At 35.4% G+C, this 15934-nt stretch overlaps 1 protein-coding gene across 3 annotated transcripts in view; it reads right to left on the bottom strand.

The window, feature by feature from the left end:
- Window positions 1-645: 645 nt before the first annotated feature.
- Window positions 646-15934, bottom strand: part of BCAT1 (branched chain amino acid transaminase 1) — a 90976-nt gene continuing 75687 nt past the window's right edge. For 2 of the 3 annotated variants that reach the window (XM_043967126.1, XM_043967127.1), the window contains exon 11: window positions 646-8050. In XM_043967126.1, the coding sequence (XP_043823061.1) occupies window positions 8009-8050 (42 nt within the window). In that variant the 3' untranslated portion in view covers window positions 646-8008. The remainder of the gene's footprint in view (window positions 8051-15934) is intronic. The other variant, XR_006353285.1, reaches the window with a different exon arrangement.

Raw genomic sequence — 15934 nt, 5'->3', positions numbered from 1 at the left:
AGCTGCTCCCGTACTACTAATATTATTAATACTTTTTCTTTAGAAGTGATTTAGACAGTAACTTTTGCCCCTAAGTTTTTTACTACTGTGCATATACATTTTAACTGATATAGTGGATCCATTTTATTTTTTTGCAGGGCAATGAGGGTTAAGTGACTTGCCCAGGGTCACACAGCTAGTTAAGTGTCAAGTATCTGAAGCCAGATTTGAACTCAGGCCCTCCTGAATCCAGGACCAGTGCTTTATCCACTGTACCACCTAGCTTCCCCCTAGTGGATCCATTTTTAAGGTGAAAAGTGAAAGCAAATCTATTTATGATACATTGTACAGTAACTTCAAGGGGGGGGGGGGAGTACATTGTACAGAAGATAAGTCCAAATCCTTGGGAAAGGATTTTTTTAACTTATAGAATAGCCTTTCTAAAAAAAATTAATTTTGTTACCATTCATTTGCTATTGTTGCATTTCATCCTCCTTATACCCTTGTTTCTTTTCCTTATCTTCAATGTTATTATTTTTAAAATGCTAAAATGAAAATCTTTTTATATCCTCTAACCAAAAAACCTTGAAGCTTCATAAAAATGGCAATTAAAGTTTATTACATGCATCCCACAATGCTGATTTCCTAATGCCACACAAACAGGTGTCCATTAAATTGCTTTATTGAAGAGAGAAATACTGCATAATTACAGATTGGATGAGGAAAATGCAAACAATAAAGAATGTATCTATTGCCAACAAAGTACAATTATTACAGGTTCTTTAGACATACAAATATAAAGTGTTCTTTCACACCAGATGGTTCATGTGTAACAAAGCCATTACAAGAGTTTAATTGTGCTTTTACAAAACCTTTAAAGAAGAATGAGGTAGAGTTTCCTTTACTTTACCCACTATATTTTCCTTATAGCTGTTATTATGATGTTTTTAGTGTCTCTGAATCCTTGTAACATAATATCAGCTCAAACATTTATGAAAACATAAGTCTTCTAGAATATTGAATGACCAATTTTTCTTACTTAAAGAGAGTTTCACAAACTGGTAGAGAACTAGCCACATAATAAAGCAGGAGATTTAAGACACTAGTGGCCAGGTTTTATCACTCCAGTGGCAGCTATAATCAGATTCAGATGCAAGAAAACAAGGTTCAGAAAGTCCACACTTTTTGCTAACTTTTCAATGTTCCTAAACTTCTATAAACTCTTGGATAGGATATGTTCACTCTAATCTATTTCTCTTTATCAATTTTCCATTATTAAATTGTACATGTAATTTCAAACTATGAGTGAGGACTATGGTTTAAATGAGATGTGTCTCAATTCTTTCAATTCACTGGGGGAACCTCTTTAGAATAACTTGATATATGCTCAGAGACTAGCTAAGTTACTTTCCAAGATCTGGTCTAATAGTGTTTCCTACAATCTTGGAAATTTACCAGAAAATCAATGTTTGAAGTAGATTCTTGTATTCCTCTTAACCTTAGTATTTATTTTTATGTACCCTTTGATAACTAGCTGGAGGAAAACACAACTAAATATTTAATTTCACAGTTAAAAATGAAACTATAATATTAATCTAATTCCTGAAGCATTCAAAGAACATTTCAATATAAGCAATAAGAAGATCTGTGATGAATAATAATTTGATTCTTGTTCCTTATAACTCTCCTTTGCCCAAAGAAACTTATAATAAGAAAATCTGTAAGGAAAAAGATTGCTCAAGAATTGATAGTGCATACAAGAGTGTTTTTTTAAGGCCCTGGATATTGAAATCTCTTGGATTAACTCCAGACCAACCCTTTAGTTGTCCAAAGTCATTTGTATTAGATATATCAATAATTTATCTCAATTCAATAAGCACTTATTAAGTGCCTTGTCTATGTTTAGCATTGTACTAGGCATGGGGAATAAAAGACAAAATTGCCTACAGTCCCTGTCATAAAATGTATCTGTGAGCTCACTCTAATCCTAGGGGGGAAACTCAAAACCATTTTCTTGAGGACACATAATAATTGGCACTATTTCTATTTGGCACCTGTAACTAGCCTTAGCGTAGAAGCCAAGGTTTAAAAGAGTGGCAGATTACAAGGATTCAGCAGGAGAAGGGAAATAGTCTTTCTTTGGACAGAATGGAAGTAGAATGAAATATCTGAGTTGCTTCCTAAATCATATCCCTTCCTCTTTCATTCTCACTTTTGTTCTGCCACTAGATTTCTTTTTCACATCTTTCTGCATGCTGTACAAACTTTAAGAAAGAACGCATGCACTGTAGCCTTGGCCAAGAGGAATTAAGTGGTATTATCTGTCAATGAACAAAATGACACCAGAATCTACCTCAGCATTTTACTTTGTGAATCAGAATCTACATATTATCTCGCAAACAAGAGTTTTGGGATGATACAAAATGTGTAGTAAACTACTCAACTGTTAAGTACTGTTAACATTGGAGATGCCAGTACAAGAAACCATACAGCCAAAAAGAAATTAGATCTAATCATCTGATCCGATTGGCAAAAAACGCTGGGGGAGGGGAATCAAAATACAGATTCATTCTCAAAGACTGAGTTTTGGTGTCTTTTTAGAAGCAAATATATAAGTATACCTAGTCACAGGAAATCATTCCAGGTGACCACATCCCTACCTCTTGAGCATTGGTATGTTTCATTTTTTGAAAATTAAATAAAGAAAAGATTCAATGAGTATTTGGTTGAAGTGGGTACTTCACTTTAAGGTAAATTGAAGAATGAAAAAGAAGCTAAAATTTCCTTGATAATCAGCCAGGATTTTCAACAAAAAAGGGTGGTTTTGCAATAACAAAAAGGACCCAAACTTATAACACTTTAAGGAAGTGGCCTTCAGGACAGAAACACATTTCTCAGGCTTGGTTTAAAATTAATCTTCCACCTGTCATTTTCTAAGTAGCTTAATATATGACCTAACATGTTAAAGTAGCTCATTCCATAATGTACAGTCTCCAGTGAATCTCATTTTCAGATAATATTTTGCATGTGAATTTCAGCCTTAGCTCTCTTGAGGATTAAGAAGCCCAGTGGGGTTACTATTATCTGAGGTTTCTTATGAAATATGTTGCAATAATTTAATATGACCCAGGATAGTTATATCAGCTTAGCATTAGTCAATTAAGAAATGACAAATCTTATGCCATGTTCAGTGGTTTAGTAGAGAATTTCCTACAAGAAGTAAAGAAATAGAAAATAAGAAATTTATATTGAAAATGATAGATTAAAATATTCAGTGTGGTTTTCCCCAATACATTTTCCACTATCTTATTCTCCTTTTTGTTTGCATGTATTAAATACTTTCAGTCTTGTACTACTAGATTTTATTGCTGGATTGTAAATTCCTTGAGGAAAATAACTATATTCTGAAATCAATTCCACAATATCTAGTATTGTACGATCTCATGCACCTTTTAAATCCCTCACTTATTACCAATAAAATGTATTGATATGGTTGAAATCAAGAGGACAAGTTAAATCTTACATCAATATTCTTCTCAGTTCTAAGGCATGCTGCTAATTGAAGGGACTTTTTAAAGAGAAACAGATTTTTTAAAATCTGTTTTGGCAAGCCTTAACCTAAATGACCTATTTGGATAAAGTGTCCACCAAAACTAATTGCTAGTAACTACTTACAATTCATTGGTTACTTAGATATTTAAGAAAGAATCCACTGACTATATTTTGTGGACTTATTTTTATGCTATAAAGGGCCACTGGTAATACTTCCCTAACAGGTGCTAAAGTGACCTGCTTCATTTTCAGACAGTAAACCAAGAAGCAAAGGACACTAACATGACCTACTGCATGAAAAACACCAAGTGCTTCAGAAAACAGAATTCAATAAATATCTGTTTGTTGAAGAACACAAGTAATTTCTTTTCTGCTTATAAACTTTTCCATGCGTGTGAGGTACCATTATGACCTGTATTCATGGATAAAGAAAAATTGCTTAAGGAAAAATAATACAAGTTTAACATGCTCAATGAGACAGAGGAAATAAGTTTAAATTTATCTTTAAAAATATGTCTACTGGGGGCTTCTAACTCAGCCATGATAGTGTTCTATATTTAAAACCAAAGTTCTTCCAAAAATCTCTGTCCAAAAATGACATGTCAGGTGCCCAAGACTGTCCTGCTTCCATGGACCAATGGACAATTATTTTTAGGTACTTGGATGTTTTAGGTGATTTAAGGTAAGCCATCAAATTGGCACAGTTCTAACATTGAGTTCTGATGTTTACTTCTTCTTTTTATAAAAGTGGTAAATTTGCATTTCATCACAAGGTTGCTATTATCTGTTGCTGGGTTTTTTTCTCCTAATATGCAAGGATAATGTACCTCCTCTTTTATCATTTGACTCAAGAAACATTTTTTGAGGGACAATGGGGGTTAAGTGACTTGTCCAGGGTCACACAGCTAGTAAGTGTCAAGTGTCTGAGGTCAAACCTGAACTCAGGTCCTCCTGAATACAGGGCCAGTGCTTTATCCACTGTGCTACCTAGCTGCCCCCTCAAGAAACATTTTAAAGTACATACTATGTTCATACCACTGTGCTATTCTCTTGGGGGTAAAAAGATAAAAATGCAATAATTCTTATAAATTGATGAATTGCCCTCAAAACAGGGTACTTTCTGGAGAGACAGAATTTTTGGATGTTAAAGCTGGAAGGGCCCCCACTGTATATTTAGTTTGAATTTTTCTGGGTACACTGATGCTCAGGAAGGTAGATTGATTTGCTGGCGGTAACAGAGATGGTTAGTAGCAGAGTGGAGATTAGAATCTTGGTCTCCCAATTCTCAGTCCAGGGACCACTCCCTACATTGTACTACTCTCTAAGGTTTGAATAAGATTCCTTGCCAGAATTCACTCCTTCATCTAAGTTTTCTAGCTAGTTTGAAAGATGAAGTTGATAATTTTCATTTATTCATTCAGACAGGTGAGTTTGGTACCATATCTCAGGAAGGTGCTGATCTGATTTTTCATTCTTTGATTTGGCACAACTTTACTCTTTAAAAAAGAAATCTGACAAAGAAAATGTCTGATGGCAGTTCAAATGCTATTTAAGAGATTTCCATTTTAGTAGATGTCTAATAGTATTTCATTTTTAAAGTCTTGATTTCTATTGATATATAGAAAACTATGGACAGAGTTGTTCTGAAAGTAATACCTCAATAAAGTAGAGGAAAAAAGAAAATGCAAAACAACAATTAATCATTACCATTTTAAGTACCATCAGTTCTGTTTATATGCATGCTCATGTGAGTTCCTGAATCTCATTTGATCAATCCAATTAAACATTAAATAATTGCAGCCAATTATGCAAATATCAGCAACAGTATTAATTTGTTGATCTTTTTGAGCAGATTAGCCTCCCATGTTCCTAATGTTAGATTATCTTCTGTCTTAAATGATCAATTAGTGTTACTATAACTAACTGTTGAAAGATGGATAATTGCCTAGTTATAATGTGCTACTCTTGCTATATTAATCCACTACAATTAAACAAATAGGGCAGAGAGAAAAAAAGATGTGCAGATGTTCTTTCCAAATTCATTTAACAAGTTAGTAGCATAGTTATCTCTGATTAAAGCAGTAGGAATGATTATGCATTCTAACGTGAACTTCTTTGATGTTTCCCCAAAAGCTGAGAGGCACCTGGATTTTACAGATAGGGCCCTGATCTTGCAATCAGGTGACCTGACTCAAACTTCCAACCTTTGATACTTAGTAATGGATGAACATGAACAGAATCATTTAACCTCTCTTATCTGTAAAGTGGAGATGAGAATACTTGTCCTATCTACCTCTTAATGTTTTGTGGGGGAAAAAATGTTTTCTGGACCTTAAAGCACTATATAAATGTGAGTTATATCCTGAAGTATAGCGGAAATTTCCTGAGATGGCCCCAAATAGTGATCATGGAAATCACACTCGGAAAGTGCAAAACTAAATAAAAAGACAGTGTGTTGAATGACTAGTGAAAGTAAGCCCTCTTTTTCCTTAGACCACAGGGGTTTTTGGTGCAATGGACTCTTCTGACAGTCTGATAAAGCCTGTGGACCCTTTTCAGAATAAGGTTTTTAATGCATAAAATAAAATGTATAGAATTCCAAAGGAAACCAATTATATTGATATAGTTAGCAAAATATTTTGAAAAGCTCACAGATCCAATGCCACTCTTTTCTAGGTTATCATTTCTGAAGTGAGGTCAAAGGATTTACTAAGAAAAATAAATACTTTAAATAGTAAGAGACATGGTTAACTGTGAAAAAGACAGTCTTATACTTCTCAGAAGCAAGGCCTGAATTAGGTAATATCTTCCAGGGTAATAACTCATTATAAAAGCCCTATGAAGAACAGTTTCATTATCTTCTTCATTCCAGAATTTACACACATGTGCACATGTGTGTGCGCACACACACACACACACACACACATACATACACACTATATAACCCCAGCTTTGTAACAAAGAGTAGCTATTGAATCAGAGCAGGTCTTTCCATCTTTGTACAGCCAGAAATGTAAAAATGAGAAAAATTACACAGTTCACTATTATTTCACTCACTAGAAAGTCATGATTATTTCTTATAACTTTGTCTCTCATTTCAAGGCACAAGTCAGTATCAGAATAATTCCTCTATCTTGTTCTGTGTCTTTGGGTATCTCTTCAGGCTGGTGATTCAGAAGACCATTGGAAATAAAAAGAATGTCAGATAAATATACTAACTGTAATAATCAAACACAAATGCCAATTAACTAGTTTCAATTATGTAAAGACAGTAAGAACATCCAGTCATACTTATATGAAATTGAATACTGTTCTGTGCTTACAATCTATTTTAAAGAAAATGTAGTGCCCAAACCTTCTTTCACAGTTGTCACTGATAATTCAATTCTTCAGTAAAATTATATCATTGTTTTAGTGATTAGAGAAGAATAGAGGCCACTATGAAATTTGAAGAAATATTTTTTTAAAGGGAGAATACATTCCTGAAGTCTGAGGAACTTCAAAGGAATCCCTTTAGGGACCTAATACAATTCAGAGAAATTTAGAAGTTAAAAAAAATCAATTTGCAATGTCTTTTTAGCTACAAGATAAGTGTTTTGTAGCTAAGTGTGGGCATGTGGGAGTTAGGTATACTAAAAGAGAGAGGGAGAGTGAGTAATAAAATGAATTACAGTGCAGATTATTAGCAGGGATATTGATGAAAATCCCCTGAGCCTCCAGGTGTGATGATGAGGAGCTTTGCAAATTGAAGCCTCCCTGGGGAAACCCCCTGTGAATATGCAATAAAGGCAAACAAGCATAAGGGACTAACAGAACGCTATTAAGGATACTTTAGATCCAGAAATGAGCAGGGGGGGTCATGTCATTATCCTCTGTGGCAACATTTCTATGGTGTGGAAGAGAAGAGTGAAGCAAAATATGTGTACCAGAGGAAAATTCACTGGGAAACCCAAGTACAAGTGCAGAAAGCAAATGCAATTCTTCCAATATCTCAAAGAAAATAGAGAAAAATGACAACCACAGAGGAAAAGAACATTCTAAAGATGGGAACAAGGGAAATGGAATACAAATGACAAAATTCATCTGAACCAGCTTTAGTCAGTCAAGTCTCATTTGGTAAATAAAGGGGGGATGCTAAGGAGACAAAGAAGGAGGAGCATATTCCAGTCTAAATCATGAGTAAGGACAAGGCCACTAAAGGAGGCACTAAAAGTTGTGAGGAAAAGTCTACATTATATGGCTTAACATTTTATCTAATTACTACAAGAAGGTAAGCTTCTACTAGCAAGCTTACTGAAGAAAGTAACGTGATTGTTATTTCTATTCTCTGGCATGTGGAGACAATCACCCCCAGGAACAATGATAATACAAAATACATTACACACAGCTATAGACTTGGAGCCAAACAAATCTATCACAATTCCAATGCAGCGGCTTGCCCCAATAAGGTATGGATGATATCTCCTGTGGTTTTCATTCAAGACACCAAGATTGTCCAGTCACTCTCTTCTCTTCCATACTGCAACAAAAACAGAAAACACATTTCAAGAATGAAAGATGACAGTGCAGGAAAGTTTAAAACTAAATCATTATAGGAAAGTCATGGTCAAATAAATAGATCAATTTTATATGGTGTTATGTATTAAACTGAGTTATCATTTAGAAAAAATAATCAAAAGAAGAAGAAAAACACATATGGAGATTTTTGTTTGTTTGTTTAATGCCATGTTTCCATTATCTGGAAAAAATAAAAGCCTTAAAAATATTCATATGCAATGATCAGCTTCATACTTTTATATAAACCCCACTGTATATACTTTATTTCAAGGAACTGTGGTTTTTGTCAGTGTAGATATTTTCCTTTTAAGAATTAGAAGACAGTTTTCAAGAATTGCCAAGACCAAAAACTTTATCATCATCAAGCCAACCTGGATATGAGCCTTTCTGAGCTTAGCTAGGATGACTCTTCAAAGTCTTTGCAGCTTAAGTTTTGACCTATGAAGCTCTTTTAGGAGCTTCTGATGTAGGAATCCACTAATACAGATTGTCCATTTGTCTGAAACCTGTAGTCTTAGAAAGTTGCCTGAGATGCTAAGAAGTTAAGTGACTTCCCCATGGTCATACAGCCTGTATGTGTCAGAAGCCAGTCTTGAAGCCAGATTCAATTGACTCCAAGGTGGGTGCTCTATCAAATCTAGGCATGATAAAGAATCAGAGCAAGATATTACTAGAAACCAATATATCATTAAAGCATCTATCTCTTAAACCTCCTAACTTCTTTAAAAGCTTTGGTCAAGTGCTATATTTTACATGAGGCCTTTCCTAGCTTCTTCCTCCCTACCTCCAAATGCTAGTGTATCTTCCCAGGAAATTACCTTGCACAGGATGTCCCAAAATTCTTAGTTAAGTTTTATGCTATTAAATCTTATAAGTGTATTTTACATATCATTTTCTCCCAAAGAATGTAAACTCCTTGAGAACAAGGACAATTTCATTTTTGTTATTTATTCATGTCTTGTTATTTCTAGGACCTAGCACAGTACCCAGGACATAGTAGGTGCTGAAAAAATGCCAAATGACTGGCTTTTAAAAATATAGCTATGTCTGGGGGCAGAGCCAAGATGGCGGAGAAAGGCCAGCAAGCTCCCTGAGCTCTCCTTTGGTTCCCTCAGAAAGAACATTAAGTCAAGCCTCTAAACGGATTCTGAAACTACAAAACCTACAAAAAGACAGAGAGACACAATATTCCAACCCGAGATAATTTAGAAGACTTCAGGAAAGGTCAGTCTCACTCAGACAAAAAGGGAGCACAGTGCACCTCAGCACAGCGCAGCTTGGAGAGGTCTGGGCAAGTCATGAGGAAGCTCTAGGCCACAGCCAAGCAACTGAGGCCCCTTGATCCTGACTCAGCAAGCCAGTGGCACAGCAGGTCAATGGCAAGATCCAACAGCACCAACTGAGAGGGCAGGTTGCGGCTACAAGGCCACCCATGGGACAGGCACTACCAGACCTGGCCATCCCAGTGCACCGGGAGCAAGAGCAGTTGCCCAGGGTGGTGAGAAATCCACAAGCCATAGAGACCTCAGAGTAGAAAGCCAGTGGCACAGCCCCTATTCCCCAGTACAAGAAGCTTGAAACAGTGAACCTGGGGCCCCAGGAGCAGACCTCAACTTAAAAAAAAATAAGCTGCAATATGAATAAGAAATAAAAAAGAGCTCTTACCATTGAGTACTTCTGTGTGGACAGGGAAGAGCTAAACACAAACTCAGATGAGGACAATACTTTCAAATTGCCTACACATGAAGCCTCAAGAGGGAAGATGAATTGGTCTCAAGACCAAAAAGCTTTCTTAGAAGAGCTTAAAAAGGATTTTAAAAATCAATTGAGAGAGGTAGAAGAAAAATGGAGAGAGAAATAAAAACAACACAAGAAAATTATGAAAAAAGAATCAACAGCTTGGAAAAGGAAGCACAAATATTGACTGAAGAAAACAATTCCTTAAAATATAGCTATGTCTACTTTTGGCTTTTGATAACTAAAAAAGAATGTGATCTAGATTAACTGACTGCTGTCACCTCTGCTAGAGATCAGTGAAGATAACATAAAGAATTGCTTTATAAACCTTAAAGCACTACCTGCAAGATAATTAAATAGATGAGGGGGGAGGGAGAGATAGAGATACATAGATAGGGATGGAAGGATGGATGGTTGGATGGATGAATGGATGCCCACAATCATGGTAGGAAGTGAAATCTTTCAAACTTTATAAATGCTGGCTAACCTATCAAACTAAAATTGTGTGCCATATTTTAAACCACAATTCTTTCCTTCATTCAAAAATTCTTGGGCTCAACTGAAGCCATATGAAAACAAGTCCCTGTGTTTTACTTAACCAAATCACATCCTAGAAAGTTCAGTCCTACCTTTCCCTCACCTTTGAAAGAAGACCCATCCTGTTCCATTATAAACCAACTTAGTTACATCCTCAAAACTTTCCTTCTAACACCCTTGATTACCTGAAATCTGACTTCTCCTAAGGCAATGCCCTCTCATTCCAGCATGGGACTTAATTCTTGACACTTCCTCTAGCTTGATGGAAGAGTAAGCATGCCTTACACTCTTTTTTTTTTAATAAAAGTATTTTATTATTTTCCAGTTACATGTTAGGATAGTTTTCAAGATTTGTTTTCATAGGATTTTTAGTTCCAAAATTTTCTCCCACCCTCCCCCCCCTCTTTCCCAAGACAGAAAGCAATCTGATATAAGTTTATATATATATATATATGTGTGTGTGTGTGTGTGTATGTGTGTGTGTGTGTATACAATCATATTAAACAGATTTCTGCATTAGTCATATTGTGAAAGAAGAATCAGAGCACAAGGGGAAAAACCTCAAAAAAGAAGGAAAGAGGGGCAGCTAGGTGGCACAGTGGATAGAGCACTGGCCCTGGATTCAGGAGGACCTGAGTTCAAATCTGGCCTCAGACACTTGACACTTACTAGCTGTGTGACCCTGGACAAGTCACTTAACCCCAATTGTCTCACCAAAAAAAAAAGGAAAAAAACATCCCAAAGGTAGAAACAGTATGGTTCAATCTGCCTTCAGAATCCACAGTTCTTTTTTTCTGCATGTTGAGAACATTTTCTATCATGAGTTCTTTGAAATTGTTTTGAATCATTGCATTGCTGAGAAGAGCCAAGTCTATCACAGTTGATCATCACACAATGTTGCTGTTACTGTATACAATGTTCTCCTGGTTCTGCTCCTCTCAGTCAGCATCAGTTCATGTAAGTCCTTCCAGGTTTCTCTTCCTGCTCATCATTTCTTACAGCACAATAGTATTCCATTATATTCATATGCCATAACTTGTTTAGCCATTCTCCAATTGATGGGCATTCCCTCAGTTATGCATTACATTCTTAATCTTCACTGCCATTTTGGGAACATTTTTCTGTAATCGTCACTGTAAAGTTGGTGAAAAGAATCTTGGAGTCAGAAGGCTTGAGTTCAAGTCCTGACTACCTTGACCTTGGGCAAATCTGATCTTCAGTCTCCTCATTTGTAAAATTGGAAAATATCTATATTATCTGTTAAACATCACTGAAGTGGGGAAAATACTTTATAAATTTGTTTAAAGTTTTAAAATTTATGTTACCATTAGAACTGAACAATCTCTCCTCTTCTGAAGCACACACTATCTAATTATATTATACTATTTCTATCTTCCTTGTCTTATCATTTAGCTACCTACAAGAGACAGTTAGTTGATATAGTGGATAGAGCATTGGACTTGGAGTTAGGAAGAATGTAGTTTAAATATTTCCACAGATGTCCTCTAGCTTGACTTTGGAAAAGTTACTTAAAGTTTTCACTGGCTACCCCCCATGCCTGAAATACTCTCTTCTAGTGCTAGTTCACTAAATGGCTGACAGACAGTAGACAGTAGGAGAGGTACAAATGATATGATGGATTAGACTTGTCTAGTAACCTGCACCATAGTCCCTATGAGAATGAATTTAAATTCTAGTAATTTTTCATTCTAAAAGTGATTATTCTATTGCTTCACATTGACATACATGTCAAACAGTTCCATAGACCTTTCTTAGAGACAGCATGATAAAAAAAATTGCATTTAATTTTCACCTCACACACTATCTCTGTGACCCTTGGCAAGTCACTTAACATCCCTGTGGCTAAGTTTCCATTTCTGTAAAGTGGGGATTACATTTTAAGAATAGACCTCTTAAGGTTATTGTAAGAATTAAATCAAATGGATAAAACAGCAACCCCGAAGTAAGGAAGATCTGAGTTCAAATCCAGTCTCAGACAATTAGTAGCTGTATGACCCTGGGGGGATCACTTAACTCTGATTGCCTCAAAAAAGAAAAAAGAATTATATTAAATAATACTTATGAATGTATTTTCATACCTGAAAGTGCTATACAGATACCAGTTTTTATCAAGACTATGACAAATATTACTGAAATGTCTTTTCCATTCAATAGAAAATTCTTGGCAACAAAACTAAAAACCATACTGTCAAAATACACTCACTTGCCTTCTATCACCACAAAAAATGTAAGCAGTGATGTCCCTCAGGTTATAACTTGTTATTCTTGTTGTAAATCCTATTGAACAGTTTTCAAAGCTTTGTAAATCCTCTTACATGTGGGGAAAACATGTTTTGTGAAACAATAAGAAGTTGTAAAATTTGTCAAGAACCAAAATGATCAGAATAGTCTGGAAATGGCAAGCTGGCCTGCAATTAGAAGAAAGGGGGTGGGGATGGTGGGACTAGCATGGCATTGGTAGGGAAATTAAAAGATCCTATTTCTTCTTACATAACATTTATTTGTATAATCAAGGTTTAATGAAAACTAAAATAGATTTTATAATAGAACCCTAATGACCACTTATCTGTGACAATTATCATTATTAGCTAAGAATCTGATTTGAACTGCATATCATTCAGAACAGAGACTCCCAACCACTGACTATCAGGAATCACAACCCTACTGCTATGTGTACCATTTTCACCCTGACTCTCCCTTAAATAAGTTGCCATTATCACAACACCCACTTATCAAAACTCAGAGAAACAATGGTAATTATTTCATCCTACCCATAGCTTTTGCCTTAGTCTTAGAACCCAGTCTTCCATGTTTTACTCAAGGAAATGAGCAGTATTTCAGATCAGGGAAGATGAAATGCAAAAGAAGGAAGAGATCAATAGAACTGGAACTAGAGAAGTAAGGATTGGTTGAGCTTAAGATACAGAATCAAAGCAAGCAAATGCATTTCTCTTTAGTTTAGATAACAGTGATTAGGTAGCCAGGAAACCAAAGTGGATCAGCAAAATGCAGGAAGAAGTTAAAGGGAGAAAAGAGCTGAAGAGGTGTTTGGGGAATAGCTTTGGTAGAGTAATGGAATGGAAGAGAAATTGAATTTGAAACATGAAAAGAAGGGGTGGTGGTAGTGATCATAGTAGGGATAGGGTAGTAAGCATATTTGCTGATAATAATTGATATTCTCATCTCTCACCTTTTATTTTAAAGAAATAACAGTATCCAACTTTTTCTACATCTTTGATCTTTCCCTTTTTTATATATCTTGAGAATGTGATGCTCCAAAACTGTATTGCCTCCACTATAGACTTCTGTTCATATTTTGGCTAGTCCAGCTGTTCTCATGTTCATTTTCTTCAGTGTTATTTCATCGTTTACGTACAACACATCCATAACTATGATGTTAAGAGCATAAATAAGATGTCTTCAATGTGAAGATGAAAAGAGTTTGTTTTTCAAATACTTTCAGATCTAGTTTCATTGCATATTGTATGGTGTTTTTTCTCATTTTTATTATCTCTTTTAGTTTTTCATGACTTGTGATCACTATTCTAAGAAGTTGGTGGTCTTGGTACACAAATATCTGATTTGGGGATTGTTCCCACACCAGTAATGAGGTATTTCTTGTTTTTCAAAATATGATCTATTTCATTTTTTTCTTAAATTATTTGAAGCTTGCTTCCTGATTCTTTCCTCAAAATATTCACTGTAGTTGTGGGGCTTCTGTGTAGTCTACAAGCCTATATCCTCTCACATTTCTTACTATTAGACAATATTTTCAAATGAATTTGATTAAACAAAGCCAAAGAACAGTCATTAGTCGTCCAGTATCAACTCATATGATATGTAATGTTCCAGGAATCTGTACTTGGTCTTGTGCTGTTTAACATTTTTGTTGATGACTTAGATTGAGTGTAGATGGTATCTTTAACAAGACTAGAAGAAATACCTAACATACAATATGAAATCAGAATCCAAAAGGCTTTTGACAGGCTAATGCACTGGAATGCATCAAACATGACTACATTTGATAGTGTAAATGTGAAGTCTTACTTTGGAGTTCAAAAAACCAACTTCACAAATACAAGATAGGAAAGGCATAGTTAGACACCAGTTTCTTTCTTTCTTTTTTTTTTTTTTTTGTTGTTGTTTTGGTTTTTTTTGCGGGGCAATGGGGGTTAAGTGACTTGCCCAGGGTCACACAGCTAGTAAGTGTCTGAGGCCAGATTTTGAACTCAGGTACTCCTGAATCCAGGGCCAGTGCTTTATCCACTGCGCCACCTAGCTGCCCCCAACCAGTTTCTTTTTAAAAAGATCTAGTCAATGTCCTTGGAAGAGTAAGTAAGATGGTGAAGGTCCTTACTTTCATATTTTGTGAAGACTAATTGAAGGATTTAGAGATATTTAGTCTGGAGAAAAGAAAATTCAGTAGTGAGGGTTGGATGACATATCTTGAAGACTTTATCACATTTGGCCCCAGTGAGCAGAACAAGGAGCAGTGGAGAGCTTCAATGAGACAAGAATGGGCTGCATACAGAAAAAAATTTCAAAACAACTATTGCTATCCAAAAATTAAGTAGACTTCTTCAAGAGGTAGTAGATTTCTGATCATTAGAAGTTTTCAAGGATAGGCTGGATATCCACTCTCATTCATTGGAAATATATAATATAGATTAGACTAAAATGGTCTTTGACATTCCTGTCAGTTATTAAATTCAATTATTCTGTTCTCTTCTGTTTATTAAAGTTATCAACTGTCAGTTATGTTTATTTCATTTGAAGGATTATGAAGTTCTTTGTAGAATTCTTTGCCTCCCAGTCCTCTCAACAGCTGGTACATAATCTATAATTATTTTCATGGAGGCTTTATGAAAAGTCTTACCAAGATAACTACAAAACAAAATGACCAAATAACTCATGAAATTATGTTTCTTATTGCCCTTGATTACACAGTAAACCAACTGCCAATTACTTGATATGCCTCTTCAGTAAAATCTATGAACCATTCTTTTGCTGAGCTGAAATCTCCTGTATTCTCATCTCATTTATAATGAGAATATTTATATTGATCTGAGTTGAGCTCCTCTAATACTAGAAGTATTTGTTGGTCATGGTCAAGAATCTCTCATGTAGAGTTGTTCAAATGTATTTGTATATGTAGAATGCCTAAAACCTGTGTCATTATTAGCATCTTCTGTCCCTTTTTCCACCATTTTGCCACCGTCACCATCCAATGAATGAGGATGAGAAAAATTTTACATTTCCTTTGTTTCATAGATTGACATGTCCAAAAAATTCATCCCCAGGAAGGCAATTTACTGGTAGAAAGTATCTCTGTACATAGTGAGGCTTGTCCTTGAAAAGCAGACATAACTTATTGCTGGAACAGTACTGGAACCCTTTATATCATGCCAGAGCTTATATTCTTCAGCAATAATCTTCATACATTCAGGATCATGATGAGGCATCAGATTAAGACTTCATATGTCTATGAAAATTATTATTCTATTGCTCAGGTCTGGTCATGCTACTCATGCTAAAATTACAATAATTTTCA

The sequence above is a fragment of the Dromiciops gliroides genome, chromosome 5, assembly GCF_019393635.1.
Source record: "Dromiciops gliroides isolate mDroGli1 chromosome 5, mDroGli1.pri, whole genome shotgun sequence".
In the NCBI taxonomy this organism is placed as follows: Eukaryota; Metazoa; Chordata; class Mammalia; order Microbiotheria; family Microbiotheriidae; genus Dromiciops; species Dromiciops gliroides.
This window is presented reverse-complemented; position numbering and strand designations above follow the sequence as displayed.